Here is a 15,212-nt window from a genome sequence, read left to right on the forward strand (position 1 = left end):
CATCCAGAGGGCATAGCAACAAACCATCAATAAAATAATTCTAATATATTCTTGAGGCAGTTTTCACTCTGTAATACTCTTTGCGTTTTCTGTTAATATTTGATACTCAGGATAGAAATTTTTAAAAATAGTAATTCTTAAAAATTTTAATCAAAAATCATGTTAATATCAGTATTTAGTGTGTAGAAAAATGTACTGGTATATTTTAGAAACATTTTAAACATAATATTAATTAAACAGAATGCCTAAATGCCTCATTTCCTGAGCATTGTAGTTAATCATGGTTAATTTAGGTTCTGGAATCTACTGATAGACTAAGTCGTATAAGAACCAGGAAGTAACCCTTATTCCTTTTCTTTATGTTCTTTAAACTCCTTATTAGAATTCTATGTCTAATTTGTCTTTCCTTTTGGAAAGCATATAAGAAGCTTGATGCAACTTCAGAAAATAGCCCGACATTTATAGAAAAAACAGTAGGCAAAAGGGAAAAGGAACAGTTAACTTAATATAATTATCTTATATACGTTAAGAACAAAGAAAGATCATATGAACCTAAATTATAGTCAACAAGGATATTAACATAAAGAACTTTTTCCCGGAGGCATAATTAACTGTTAACCTTTACAAAATCAGTGTCCTTGAGAAAACTGATATATAAGACAGATACTTATCTCTGAGATTGCTGCAGTGTCTGGTGATAGAAGAAATTAATAAGAAGCAGAAACTATTATGTAAATCTCAGTAAAATACTTATTTATAATGGTCAAAAATGGAATATTATTATTAATTGAACGTTTGGGTTAGTTGAGAATGTTTTTAAAAATTAGGGCAAAATGTTAATGCTAAGAGTGTTCTGTATTTAACTCAATCATTTATTTAAGCCCAGAATCCTTCCTGCAGTTTCTCCTGATTAACCACTAAGTAAATTCTATAGCACTGTATTATAAAAAATTTAGATTATAGGGCTGATTATCCCTGATCCTAAGATTGTCCTCTGAAGTTGATTTTCAGGGTAAATCTTTCATATCCACTTTTAGATTGCTAATTGTTTCTTTCTCATGAAACAAGCAATAAAATTACAAAAGAAAATGAATCTAGTTTAAATTAGAGTTCAGACATATTTTTTAGTAGGAGGAAGAGGCATAGAATAACAAAATAGAGTAAAATTTGGAGTAAATTGACAGATTCTCGGAATAGAATGTTCCTTTTTTCTTCATACATGTTAAAAATATTGACATTTTCATGTGCCATCATTAATATTACATATATGGCATATTAAAGAGTGACATTTTTAACCATTGTTAAATTATTCAACAGGGACTAAATAGGAACAGCTTGCAAACTCCACAGCTGAGGAGGAGCTCAGTTACTTCAGGACTGCTACCTGTTGAACAGTCTTCAAGGTGGGAACGTAATAATGGCAAAAGGCCTCACCAAGAATTTGGCATTTCAAGGTAAAATCTGCAGAGCCTTTTAAAAAACTTTAATTGAATGCATCTACTTTGTTTCTGTCAATAATGTTTCAAATAATTTTAGAAGTAGAAAGGAATGGTTGAAGTATTTTTGGTATAAGACAACATGTGTAGTAATAATATGGTATAGTAAAGAATATGGTTATTAAAAAGAAGCTAATGTGTCTTGTCCTAAAACTTGATAGGCTGGGTACAAAATGTGCTGGATCCCTGGGAACATAAGATAGTTTGAGGAAATTAGGAGCAACTTAGGACTGGGTGCTGGGAAAGTTTTAATTGAAAGAAGTGGCCATTACAGGGCTAGCCACCAACCCAATGAATAGTATCCAAAGGTAGGTCTGCAGAGTTACTGACTTCTGAAAAGAGGAGCACGTTTCCAGGGCTTATCACAGTTGTTAGGTTTAAGGTAACCAGACTTTCAAATCCTGTTCCTGCTGGAGGATGAGACAACTAATATATTTTTTATTCCATTGAGGCTTTACTTGGAACCACACAATGCTAATCCTATAAACGAAAGGCACCAGTAACTTTAAGTAAATGGGGCTGGGGAAATGCAGGAGCTGAAATCTCCCAAATGTAAATGTATACATTTACCCTGATAACAAAGGTTTTAATAAAAGTACTTTGTCTTTTGAAAGCCAGGAAAAATACGGATCTCTTGCGTGGGTTTATTATAAGCTTTTCTTTACTCAGCCATTTAATTACATTATTATAAAATTGGAATTGGCATAAATTCTGTGTTAACCACTTTCTGTTATTACTGAGCATGTTTCTTACTTTTGAGCTGTATGATTTCACATTTGAAACAGCAGATGGCAGGATTGGATCACAGTTATTTGTTAAAATTTATGTTACCATTTACATGTGCAAGATAATCAGATAATTATAATTTTCTGGATTCTTTGGTGGTTTATTAATTTGAATCTTGTATAATATATTCAAGTAGGTGAACTACTTTTTGTAAAAGAAAAATCGAATGAAATGATGTCTAAAACAGGAGTGGATTGAAGTATGAAGAGTATGGTACAGGAAAATGAGCGTTGCCCCAAAATTTGCCATGGCCTGAGCATCATAGTCTTTTTTTTTTTTTTTTCTTTTTTCTTTTTGTAAAGGAAGTAGGATATAGGGAAGTGAATGATGTCAGGAACAGAAAATGTAACAGTATTTCATAACTATAGGTAGCATTATTTTGACAGTATTGTTGGGTTTTAAAAGGAATGATAAAAATGTTTTATATTTTAACCGTTGATACGTAACAGCAATGTATTTGCAGTTAAAGAAACATTTGATACATTGAGTTCAGGTCATTTTTATCATGCTGCCTCAGACAATTGATGTAAAAAAGAAACAGTATGGAGAAAAATAATCTTTAACTCTGAAAAGTGTTTATTACATAAAACTAAATGTAGGCAGATTCCATGTAAAGACTTAACTCTTATTAAAATAAAATTATATGTCTCATAAAAGATTTAGAAATTTGGAGAATAAAGTAATTGGTGGTATTACAGACATCTATTTTAAAGAGATCAGGCTAGAGACATTTTTTCTAGTTTGTAGAAGCTGGAGCCTCTTGGTAATAAGTATCTATCTGTACTTTGCACATAGGTAAGTTATGATGGGAATATATGAACCATTTACAACCATTATTCCTTTTCAAATTCAAGTCTCTGGATCAGTGCTGTCCAATAGAAATTTTTGCAATGATGGAAATAGTATGTGTCTGCACCGTGCAATATGGTACTCTGTAGCTAAATGTGGCTGTTAATCATTTGAAATGTGTCTAGTATGACTAAGGAGTTGAATTTTAAATGTGACTTAGTTTTTATTAATTTAATTCAGATATAAAGAGTCATATGTGACTGTTTTGTAGATATATGTGACACCCATACTAGTGCGGCTCTAGATCTTTAAAGCATAGTGATGTTTTGTTCAGGAACCTTTAGACTTTAGTAGGACAAAACTAAGACTTATGACTCTGAAATCATCTTGACTTTATTAGAGTACTCCAGAATCGAGATCTCATATTTTTGATTTTGAGTCTTGAGCTTTGGATTCTGATCACAGTTTGCCTGACTGATTTTTACATGCTTCCAGTGTTGAACCTCTCATTTCTTGAACCTATGCCTGTAACCAGATTTCTCATCACTCCAGCTGCTTTTTCATCTGTTACTATTGTTCTGAACTTATTTCCTGGCACAATGCTGCCATCCTCTAGTGGAGTGGTTGCTTACAAAATGGATTTACCTAGAGATCTTGGTGTTATCTTTGCATCCTGTTACCTTATTCTACAGATAACAATTATCGGATATCGTTCTACATTATATTTTACTCTCTCTTCCTTCTTCTCCTTTATCACTTTGCCTGTACTGTTTTATGCTTTTATTACTACTTACGTGGGCTATTGAATTAGCCACTTAATTCCAGTTTCCAGTATCCTTCTTGACTTGTTTTGTCTTCCACCTTCCACTAGAAATCTTCCTTAAATAAAACTGTGATTACAGTTGTCCCTGGTCTCCTTGGATACAAAAATCCATGGATGCTTGAGTCCTTTATATAAAATGGTGTAGTATTTGAATATACTCTCTACCCATCCTTTCATATACTTTAAATCACTGCTAGATTACTTATAATACCTAATGTAAATGCTATGTAAAGGGTTGTTATACCGTATTTTTTAATTTGTATTAGTTTGTATTATTGTGTTGTTTTTTTTTTTCCCTTGAATATTTTTGATTTGGTTTTGGTTAAATCTGTGGATATAGAAACCTCACATACAGAGAGCTGACTGCATGTGGTTTTTCTAGTCATTGCATTTTTGGACTCTTTACTAGTGCTTATAGAATAACACCCAAATTCCTAGGGTAGAATGTGAAACCCAATTATTACCTCATGACAAAGCTGCAACGCTTACTTGAAAAAAGTAAGTGAACTAACATAGATGAGCAGTCTTTCAAATAATGAGAATAGAAAATGATATTGAAAACTTTCTAAGTAAAAACAGTAGGTATGTAACTTGTTTAAGACTCTTCCTTGATGTTTGCTGATAATTTTGTTCTTTAACTTCATTTGAAAATAAAGCTAAATTATGTTTTAAAATAATTAAAATACAAACAATGAAATATAAATAAGGTATTTGGATAAAAAGTAATACCCTATTTGTGTAAAGAATAATATAGGATTTAATTTTGTTTTTATTCATGCTTTGCCTAGAGAAAAAAAGGGAAGTATTATAATCCTGGGGCTATGATAAAAATAATCAGAAGGAAAAAAAAAAACCACAGGAAAGAAGAGCTAGTCCCCCATTGAACAACTACCCTGTTCCTATTGTTAAGAGTTTATTATTGTTCATCTCTTAGAGGACCTGAGATTTCACTGATTAAGGAGGTCATTCCTTTACAACACCAAAATATGTTTCCAACATCACCTTCCTTTGCTCTTCTGAAATTCTAGTCAAGCTGAACTATTTGATCTCCTCTCTCTCCTTCTGTGCACCCCTTTAATTTAAAAAGCAATTTAACTGGAATAGATCTCAACTTCAGTTCTGTATATTCTTAGTTGGGCTCAGAAATCACCTTATAAGAATAACACCTGGAGGTCTTTCTCCCTTGTCCAAGGAGAAGTACTCTTTTTTTACCTCTGAATTTCCATAACACCTTTTTTTATGGCACTTTTCACGTTCTACTTTGTGTCAGCCATTACTACTACTCTAAATTCTGTTTGATTTCTGCAAAGAGTTTGAGATTGCATTAAAATGGATCTTTGAAGATAAATGGCTGCTTAACAAGTGTCCTGCAGAGGTATGGTATTCATTTGGGATTATGACCCTTAATCTTGCCTTTTACAGTTCTAGATCTGGGATGAGATTTCTCTGGTCAGAAAGTTCCAGGAAAGGTAGTTTTCTGAATTTGCTGATGATTGAATTACCCATCTCTGAATTATAGTTTTAGTTCAGGCTGAATATCCCTTATCTGAAAGGCTTGGGGCCAGAAGTGTTTGATATTTCAGATTTTGGAATATTTGCCTATGCATAATGTGATATCTTGGGGATGGAACCCAATATTCATTTATATTTCATATACACATAGCCTGAAGGTAATTTTATATAATATTTTAAATAATTTTTTGCGTAAAACAAAGTTTTGACTGCATTTTAACTGTGACCCATCTCATGTGGTCAGGTGTGGAATTTTCCATTTGCAGAGTCATATCCGTACTCAAGAAATTTTGGATTTTGGAGCATTTTGGATTTGGGATGTTCAAACCTGTACTTAGAGTTAAAAGAAGACTGAATTGCTATTTTTGAACTGGGTGATGAGACCTAGCCTTCTCTGAGGGCAAGCAGCATGTATTCAGGGCTTACAGATCACTCCTTTTGAACTGGGTTTCCCTGGGGAAAAAAATAGGCAGGTTGTGTTCAATTACCCTGTGGACTATCAACTACAGTTTCCTGCTACATTAAAGAGACTTGCTTGTAAACCTGTGAGTCATCATTTATCTTCACCACTGCTGTGTAATCAAATCTAATAACTTGCCTGGCAATAGTATGTCTCCTAAATTCTGTGCCTTATAATTTATCAGACTCTTAACACCAAGGTTATATTAGCAAGCTTAGACCCTATTTGAATCCCAGCAATTCAAGAGGGTTAATTGTGTCATCCTACTCAGCTTCTTAGGACAATGACTGTAAATTTGGATATCTACAATTATCAAGTTTATATTACTGCAATTGAAAAATTGAGTTGGTACAGACCTTGTTAAGGTGATTTGTATTGACTATCTAGAAGTCAGCTCTTAAAATATAGCTTAGCTCAGTGACGGTTACTTTTGACGTCTCTTGTAATTGTTCATTTGCCTTTGACAACTCATTTCCAAGTGAGTAAAAAAAAAGAAAAACAAATTCAATTTCTTCCACCGTACTCTGACAGCACACTTCTGATACCAGATGTGTGGGGATTTCCTTGCAAGCAAGCAAGCAAGCAACAAGCAATTCTATAGTAGACATAAGCTAGGTGTCCTATAATTCAATTATTTCTTTTTCTCTTTCCTTTTTTCCTTCCCTTCCCCCCTTCTCTTTCCTTCCTTCCTTCCTTCCTTCCTTCCTTCCTTCCTTCCTTCCTTTCCTTTCTTTTCATTTCTTTTTTCTTTCTCTCTCTCTCTCTTCCTTTCTTCTTTTTTTTTTTTTTTTTTTTGTGACAGAGCCTCACTCTGTTTTCCAGGCTGGAATGCAGTGGCATGATCTCAGCTTGCTGCAGCCTCTACCTTTTGGGTTCAAGTGATTCTCCTTCCTCAGCCTCCGAGTAACTGGGATTACAGGCACATGCCCACACCTGGCTATTTTGTGTATTTTCAGTAGAGATGGTGTTTCACCGTGTTGGCCACGTTGGTCTCAAACTCCTGACCTCGGATGATCTGCCTGCCTCAGCCTCCCAAAGTGCTGAGATTACAGGCATGAGCCACCGTACCCAGCCTAATTCAATTATTTCTGATACCATCTACCTGGAGATAACAGCAGATCACACTGGTTAAGGATTCAGTCCCACAAAACTGATGCCCACTCCTGATGCCAATAGCAAGCCTCAGGTTATTTTGCCTGTGCTTCTGACCAACCATCTGTAAATCAGGGTTCCCACAGCTCCTTCCCTGGGTTCAGGTAATTTGTTAGAGTAGCTCGCAGAACTCGGGGAAGCATGTTTACTGGTTTATTACAAAGAATATTTTAAAGGATTCAAATCAACAGCCAGATGAGGAGATACAATGGACAGGTCTGGAAGGGGCCTGAGTACAGGAGCTTCTGCCCCTTTGGAGTTGGGGTATGCCACCCTCCTGGCTTGTGGACATGTTCTTGTTCACCTTCCTGGAAGCCCCCACATGGTTGGCTATTCACAAGTTCCTCAGACCCAGTCCTTTTTGGTTTTTTATAGGAGCTTCATTTTATAGGCATGATTGATTGAATCATTGGCCATTGGTGAGCAATTTAAGCTTTAGTCCCTCTCCTCACCCTGGAGGTTGGGGAGTGCGGCTGAAAGCCCCCATCCTCTAATCCTACCTTGGTTTTTCCAATGACTAGCCTCCATCCTGAAGCTACCTAGGAGCTGCAGCCTCAGTCAACTCATTGGCATACAAAAAGACACTTTGGAGATCCTCAGGATTTTAGGAGTTGTATGCCAGGAAACAGGCATACAACTAAAACCAAATATATATTTCACAATATCACACCAAGTCTGACTTTAATCACCTTCCTACCAACTATTAATAGTCATGGAACTACTAGCCTGGTTATCTTCTGCTTTGTTCAGTATTGTTTTATGTAATTTCATTGAGGTGTGTATTTATGTGGTGCTGGGGCAAGACATGATGGGAAGATTCTTGAATTAATCTGAGAAACTATCATTTGACCTGTAACTCTTAATTCTAAATAGCTAAATTAATGTATGATATATTGAAATTGTTGAAAGACCCTGGATAAAGGTAGAAGACAATAGAGCAGTGGTGTGGTGTTATTCTGAAAGGAGAGCTCTCTCTTTGACTTGCATATTAATTAGGGAGTGGACTTTGGTAGAATATACAGATTTTTGTCTTTGAATGTTGCCCTGGGTGGTATGTTACTCTTTGTTTCCAGTATTTGCCACTCCACATGTAGGCATTTGCCAGTGTGAAATAATCAAAAGGATAAGAATCCAGCTTAAGAGAGTTTATTCAAATACAAAGCTGAGGATGACCATCCAGGAAAACACAGACTCCAAAGAAATAGGATCAGTGCTTCAAAGTTGAAAAGTTAAGATCATATTTGTATAGGCAGAAAACAGACATTTAGTGGAATAACATTTTTCACACAAAGTTGGTTTATGAGTTATAGCAGTTTGATTAGTTACAGCTTGTTTGTTTTCTTTTTCCAATTTAAAAGAATATATTTAACATTCCGTCTTAGAAAACGGGTCTTTGTATAGAAGAAGAAAGAGGGAAGTTAATTTATAATGAAGATAAACAGTAAAGAGGGAAGGAGTCTTCTCTGGCACCTTTTAGTTTTTTGCAGCATTTAGCAAAGCAATGTAAGTAAGGAAAAAACGGCTAATCTGTAATCAGGGAAACCAAGTTTATATCTGCCTAGGTTACAGCCGCCTGTTAGTGACTGAGGTCCCTTAATCACATTCCTTGAAGGCTCAAAATAAAAGTTCCAAAAGTTTGGTTTTGCATTACTTATTTTCACGCAGAGAAAATATGAAGAATGACTGAGCATTGGCAAGGAGATGAGTTCATTGGGTGCTATTATGTGCTTACTGCTTGTTTTTTGCCTACACTAATAATAGTTGTCAATACCTGTGAGGTTAGGGAACAGAAAAAAATTAAAAACTATACTTTAGTCCAGTAGTTCTCAGTGAGGTCACTGTATCAGAAAATCCATCTTATAAGAACTTGTTAGAAGTGCAGATTATCTGTCCCCATCCCAGACTTAGTGAATCAGAAACCCTGGGGATGAGACCAGCAGCCTATGTTTGAAGAAGCCTTCAAAGTAATTGTGATAACCTGCTTTAGCTCGGGGATCAGCAATCTACAGCCTATGGACCTAATTTGGTCTATAACATGTTTTTTTGTAAGTAAAATTTTATTGAAACAAAACCATACCCATTTGTTTATTTAGTTTATGGATTCTTTTGTGCTACAGCGGCAGAGTTGAGTAGTTGCAACAGAGAACTTATAGCCAAAAGTATTTACCATCTGGTTCTTTACAGAAAAAGTTTGCTGACTCCTGCTTTAGGCCTTAGGCACTAGAGGCCCAAATTCTGAATGTATGAGAATATATTTGCTAATTAAATTGAAGACCATGAAGAAAAATGAAATTTTTCATGGCTTTTAAAAATTTTAACCTGTTACTTTTCCCTTTTAGTCAAGGATGCTATTTAAACGGGCCTTTTAATTCAAATCTACCGCCTATCCCGAAGCAAAGGTCATCTTCCATATCACTGACTCACCATTTAAGTCTGCGAAGAGCTGGTAAGAAATCATTCTTTATGACTCATATATGGGGATTCTCAAAGTATATGGTAGTGTAAACACTTTTCATTACACATTTATAGCTAATTTTGAATACAATTTCATGTGTTGTAAGTTAACATGACTACGAAGTTTGGGTTGGCTGCTAATTGACTGTTTGCAAATTCTTTCAGTAAGCAGTTTTAGAACACCTCTGTACCAAGTGCTTTGCTAAGCAGTAGGGATTCAGAGATAAAATACAGAACTATTTAACCTGAATGGTTGCCGACCCAGGACAAGGGAAAATCTTCAAGAAAGAGTATTTCTTTTGTAGAATGGTAATTATGGAGAAAAAAAATTAGTATTAGAACAGAAAAAGCCATGACTTCATCCTGGAAAAAAAAAACATTCTAATAGGAATTTTCTTTATATTAAAAGATTATAGAATGCTTAAAATCTTGGACAAAAGATATTTTAACAAATATAACATAGGAATAGCAAAGCAATACAGATACATTATGGCTGATATGACATAGGTACAATTTCGTGATTGGGATATACAATTACAAGATTCTTTTATACACAATAAACTATAAAGCATGTGAAGAGGTCAGAAAATGTTATTAATAATCAAGAAAAGCAGGCATTAGAAAAGGATCTACATATGATATTGATGTTTTATTTTACAGTTTTTACAATATCAATGATGTTTTAAAGGAAATAGAAGGAATAATGGCCAAAATGAATGGATATTTTGAATAGAGACTAGAACACTGCTAAAGAAATGGACAGTCTAGAACTAAGAAATGTGCCTGATTAAATCAAAAGCTTATTCAATGGTTTAAGAATAGATTGGACATAACAGAATATAAAAGTAGTAAAGTTGAAGTCAGAGAAATAGAAAATATCCAAACTGAAGCACAGAGAAGGAAAAATACATAAATAACAGAACAAAGTTTAAGAGACATATGGGACACAGAAGTTCTAAAATATGTTTGACTGAAGTCCCAGAAGGAAAGGAGAGAAACAAAAGGACAGAATAAGTTACCAAAACTAATAAAAGAAGGCAAACAACAAATTCATAAAGTGCAGTGAGCCCCAAGCAGGATAAATACTAGAAAATCACAGCTACATATATGAGTCAAGGCTCTAAATTATAAAGAAAAAAGTTTCAAAAGCAACCAAATAAAGATAGATTATTTTTCCGGGAACAACAGTAATACTGACAGCGACTTGTTAACAGCAACTGTGAACTTCAAAGACAGTGGAATGGCATATTTTAAAAAGTGTCAAAAGAATAAAACTTGCCAACATAGAATTCTTTTTTTTTTTGGGAGACGGAGTTTCACTCATGTTACCCAGGCTGGAGTGCAATGGCGCGATCCCTGCTCACCGCGACCTCCGCCTCCTGGGTTCAGGCAATTCTCCTGCCTCAGCCTCCTGAGTAGCTGGAATTACAGGCACACACCACCATGCCCAGCTAATGTTTTGTATTTTTAGTAGAGACGGGGTTTCACCATGTTGACAAGGATGGTCTCGATCTCTTGACCTCGTGATCCACCCGCCTCGGCCTCCCAAAGTGCTGGGATTACAGGCTTGAGCCACCGCGCCCGGCCTAGAATTCTTTATCTAATGAAGAAATATCCTTGAAAAATTAAATTGGGGCCGGGCATGGTGGCTCACACCTGTAATCCCAGCACTTTGGGAGGCCGAGGCGGGTGGATCACGAGGTCAAGAGATCAAGACCATCCTCGTCAACACGGTGAAACCCCGTCTCTACTAAAAATACAAAAAATCAGCTGGGCATAGTGTCGCGTGCCTGTAATCCCAACTACTCAGGAGGCTGAGGCAGGAGAATTGCCTGAACCCGGGAGGCGGAGGTCGCGGTGAGCCGAGATCGCGCCATTGCACTCCAGCCTGGGTAACAAGAGCGAAACTCTGCCTCAAAAAAAAAAGAAAAATTAAATGGAAATAAAATTTTTTTTTTTAGTATCCTCACTGCCCCACCCCCAACAGTAACTGTGGTGATAGGTATGTTAATTAATTTGATTGTGGTAATCATTTCACAGTAAATATGTAAATCAAGTCATCATGTTGTACACCTTGAATACAGGCAGTTTTTGTCAATTATACTTCAGTAAATCTGGAAAAAAATCTTTTACTAAATCAGATGAGAAGCTAGAAAAAAATACATTTTTTTTTCAAACAAACAAACAAAATCTGAGAGAATTTGTAGGTGGCAGACCTGTGCTACTAAGGTTCAGTAGAGGAAGTTTCTTAGGCAAGAAGAAAATTATCCAGATTGAGGCATGGAACTGTAAGAACAAACCAAAAGCACTGGTAAGGCTAAATAGATGGGTGAAGATTAAAAAATACTGATGGGCAAACACAATAGTAACTTTCTTATAGCATTTATAAAATACATAGAGGCAGGTAAATGATAACAATAGCATAAAGGGTAGGGAAGGGGTAAATGTACTTAAATTCGTTGTAAGGTACTAGTAATGCTAGAAAAACAGCAAAAAGTTCTAATTTAAGGGAAACTAACATTCAAAGATGAACATTGTAATATCCAGGGGCCAATTTAAAGACCAATAAAACTATATAACTAAAAAGCTAATAGAGAGGTAAAATGGCATGATTTAAAAAAAAAAACTCGTATAATGCAAAAGAATCTGAGAAAAGAAAAGCAAAAACAGAAGAAACACATAAAAAATAAATAGCAGCATGGTGGATTTTAAACACATTTTTTTACATTAAATATATACCTTGGGGATAGAAGGAGGAATCTGACTAGAGTTGTCAGTATATTACCTGAAATGTCAAGTTTTCAACAAAAATTGGACTTTACACTCCAATTAGAAGACAAAGATTAGGCCGGGCACTGTGACTCACACCTGTAATCCCAACACTTTGGGAGCCTGAGGTGGGCGGATAACATGATGTCAGGAATTCAAGACCAGCCTGGCCAACATGGTGAACCCCATCTCTACAAAATACATAAATACAAAATGCAAAAATTAACAGGATGTGGTGGTGGGCACCTGTAATCCCAGCTACTTGGGAGGCTGAGGCATGAGAATCGCTTGAATCCAAGAGGTGGAGAGTGCGGTGAGTCGAGAGGGTGCCACTGCACTCCAGCCTGGGCAACCGAGCAAGACTCCATCTCAAAAAAAAGTAATCTTCTGACTGCTCAGTGGTTGATGCCCAAATTATACTGATCCCCCAGGGATGTCATTTAGGAAACCATGTTTAAAAATACAATTAAAAACTCAAGAGAAAAAGCTAGTAGAGAACTAAGTAATTACACATTACAGGAGAAACAGAATCTATACAATTAGTTCAGGAAAGTCACTAAGCAAAGAATCAGAAAGAAGAAAACAAACACAAAACCAGCAACATAATAAACCTTTGGTGTTGGAGGGATCTGATATCAAAACTGTTACAGTATTTTATCTACAATATCAAATTTTCAACAAAAATTTGTGAAACATGCAAAGATACAAGAAATTTTTGACATGTACACAAGGAAAAGGTAACCAACAGAAATTATCCCTGAACTGGATTGGATTTTGGACTTCATATAAAACAAAATTATAGCATTGTTTTAATAATTATGAAGTAATTGCTATTTTTATTCAATATTGGATTAGAGGTTCTAGTCAGAGCAATTAGGTAAGAAGGAATAAAAGGAAAAAGTAAAACTGTATTTGCAGATGGCATGAGGTTGTATATACAAAATTCTAGGAAATTCATTAAAATCTATTATAATCAATAAATAAGTTTATCAATGTGGCAGGATATACAAAAACCAATTTTATTTCTATACACTAACATTAAGGAATCAAAAACTGAAGTTACAAAAAGATTTCCATTTACAGTTAGCATTAAAAAATCTTTGAAATAAATTTAGCAAAATAATACAAGACCTTTGGAATGAAAACTATAAAATACTGTTGAAATTAAAAAAGACCTAAAATATTAGAAGACATTCCATGTTTAAGGATCAGAAGACATAATATTATTAAGATGGCAACATTCCTTAAATTGAACTAGATTCAATACAATCCTTATCAAAATTTCAGCTTTGCCAAAATTGACAATCTGATCCTAAGATTCATATAGAAATGCAGGAGTCCCAGAATAGCCAAAACAGTTATTTAATGAAAAAGAAGAAAAATATGAGGACTCCCACTTTCAAATTTTAAAACTTACTACCAAGCTACAGTAACTAAGACAGCATGGTACAGGCATAAAGATATTTCTATTCAATTAAATAGGATTCAGGTTTTAGAAATAAACCTTGACATTTATGGTCAAATAATTTTCAACAAGGATACCAGGATACTTCATTGAGAAATGAATCATATTTTCAATAAATGGTGCTGAGAAAAGTGGATATGAACATGCAAAATAATCGATTTGGAATCCTACCTCTCACTATACTCAAAAATTAACGTGAAATGCATCATAGACTCAAATGTAAACATTAAAACCATAAGAGATAGCACGTGTTGGCAAGAGTGTGGAGAAAAGGGAACCTTTTATACACAGGGAACGTAAATTGTTGCAGCCATTATGGAATACAGTATGGAGATTTCTCAGAAAATTAAAGATAGAACTGCCATATGACCCAGCAATTTTTCTTCTGGATGTATACCGAAAGGAAATGAAATCAACACCTTCTAGAGATATCTGCTTTCCCATGTTCATTCACAGTAGCCAAGGTTTGGAAACAACCTAACTGTTAATCGATAGTGAGTGGAGCAAATATAATAAATATATACAATAGAATATTATTTAGCTTTAACAAGGAAGGAGATCCTGTCATTTGTGACAACATGGATGAACCTCAAGAACATTATGCTAAGTGAAATAAGTCAGACCAGAAAGAAAAATACTACTTGGGAGCTCACTTATATGTGGAATCTACAAAAAATATTCGGATTCATAGGAAAAGAGTAAAATGGTGGTTATCAGGGGCTCGGTGGGGTAGTAGAAATGAGGAAATAAAGGTCAAAGGGTACAAAGTTGTAGATATATTGAATGAAGAAGTCTAATGCACAGAGGTCTAATGCACAGCATGAGAACTGTAGTCAATAATATTATTGTAATGTATACCAGAAATTTTGCTAAGAGAATAGATTTTAGGTGCTCTTACTACACATACATACACAAAAGATATCTGTGAGATGATGGATATGTTCATTTGCTTGACTGTAGTAACTATTTCACTATGTATGTGTATATCAAAACATCATGTTCTATGCCTTAAACATGTACAATAAAAAGAATCAAAAATAAAAGTACACATTATGAAAAAGGCTTCCATTATAACCTTTGTACTAGAAACATGAACTGGAAGCCAAATAAAATAAAAAGGATTCCATGGGGAATAAAAGGAAAAACCATAAAACTTACAGAAGAAAACATTGGAGGAAATATTTGTGATTTTGGGTTTTGAATAAGGCATTCTTGATATGGCAAATATGATACCAAATGCATGGTCCTTAAATGAAAAATATTGATGTATCAGAATTCATCAAAATTGAAAACATTTGTACTTTAAGAATTTTTTTTTTTTTTTTTTTTTTTGAGACTGAGTCTCGCTCTGTCGCCAGGCACCAGGCTGGAGTGCAGTGGTGCGATCTTGGCTCACTGCAACTCCCCCCTCCCAGGTTCAAGCAGTTCTCCTCTCGAGCAGCTGGGACTACAGGCACACACCACCATGCCCAGCTAATGTTTGTATTTTTAGTAGAGGCGGGGTTT

The 15,212-nt window shown here is 35.1% G+C and overlaps 1 protein-coding gene across 6 annotated transcripts in view; it reads left to right on the forward strand.

Annotated features, from left to right (window-relative positions):
• PDE3B (phosphodiesterase 3B) overlaps window positions 1-15,212 on the forward strand; it is a 204,505-nt gene that overhangs the window by 136,697 nt on the left and 52,596 nt on the right. For 4 of the 6 annotated variants that reach the window (XM_017525604.2, XM_017525607.2, XM_017525609.2 and 1 more), the window contains exons 4-5: window positions 1,315-1,454; window positions 9,358-9,464. In XM_017525604.2, the coding sequence (XP_017381093.1) occupies window positions 1,315-1,454; window positions 9,358-9,464 (247 nt within the window). The remainder of the gene's footprint in view (window positions 1-1,314; window positions 1,455-9,357; window positions 9,465-15,212) is intronic. The other 2 variants (XM_017525608.2, XM_017525606.2) reach the window with 1 other exon arrangement.

The sequence above is a fragment of the Cebus imitator genome, unplaced genomic scaffold (genome assembly GCF_001604975.1).
Source record: "Cebus imitator isolate Cc_AM_T3 unplaced genomic scaffold, Cebus_imitator-1.0 Scaffold39, whole genome shotgun sequence".
Taxonomy (NCBI): domain Eukaryota; kingdom Metazoa; phylum Chordata; class Mammalia; order Primates; family Cebidae; genus Cebus; species Cebus imitator.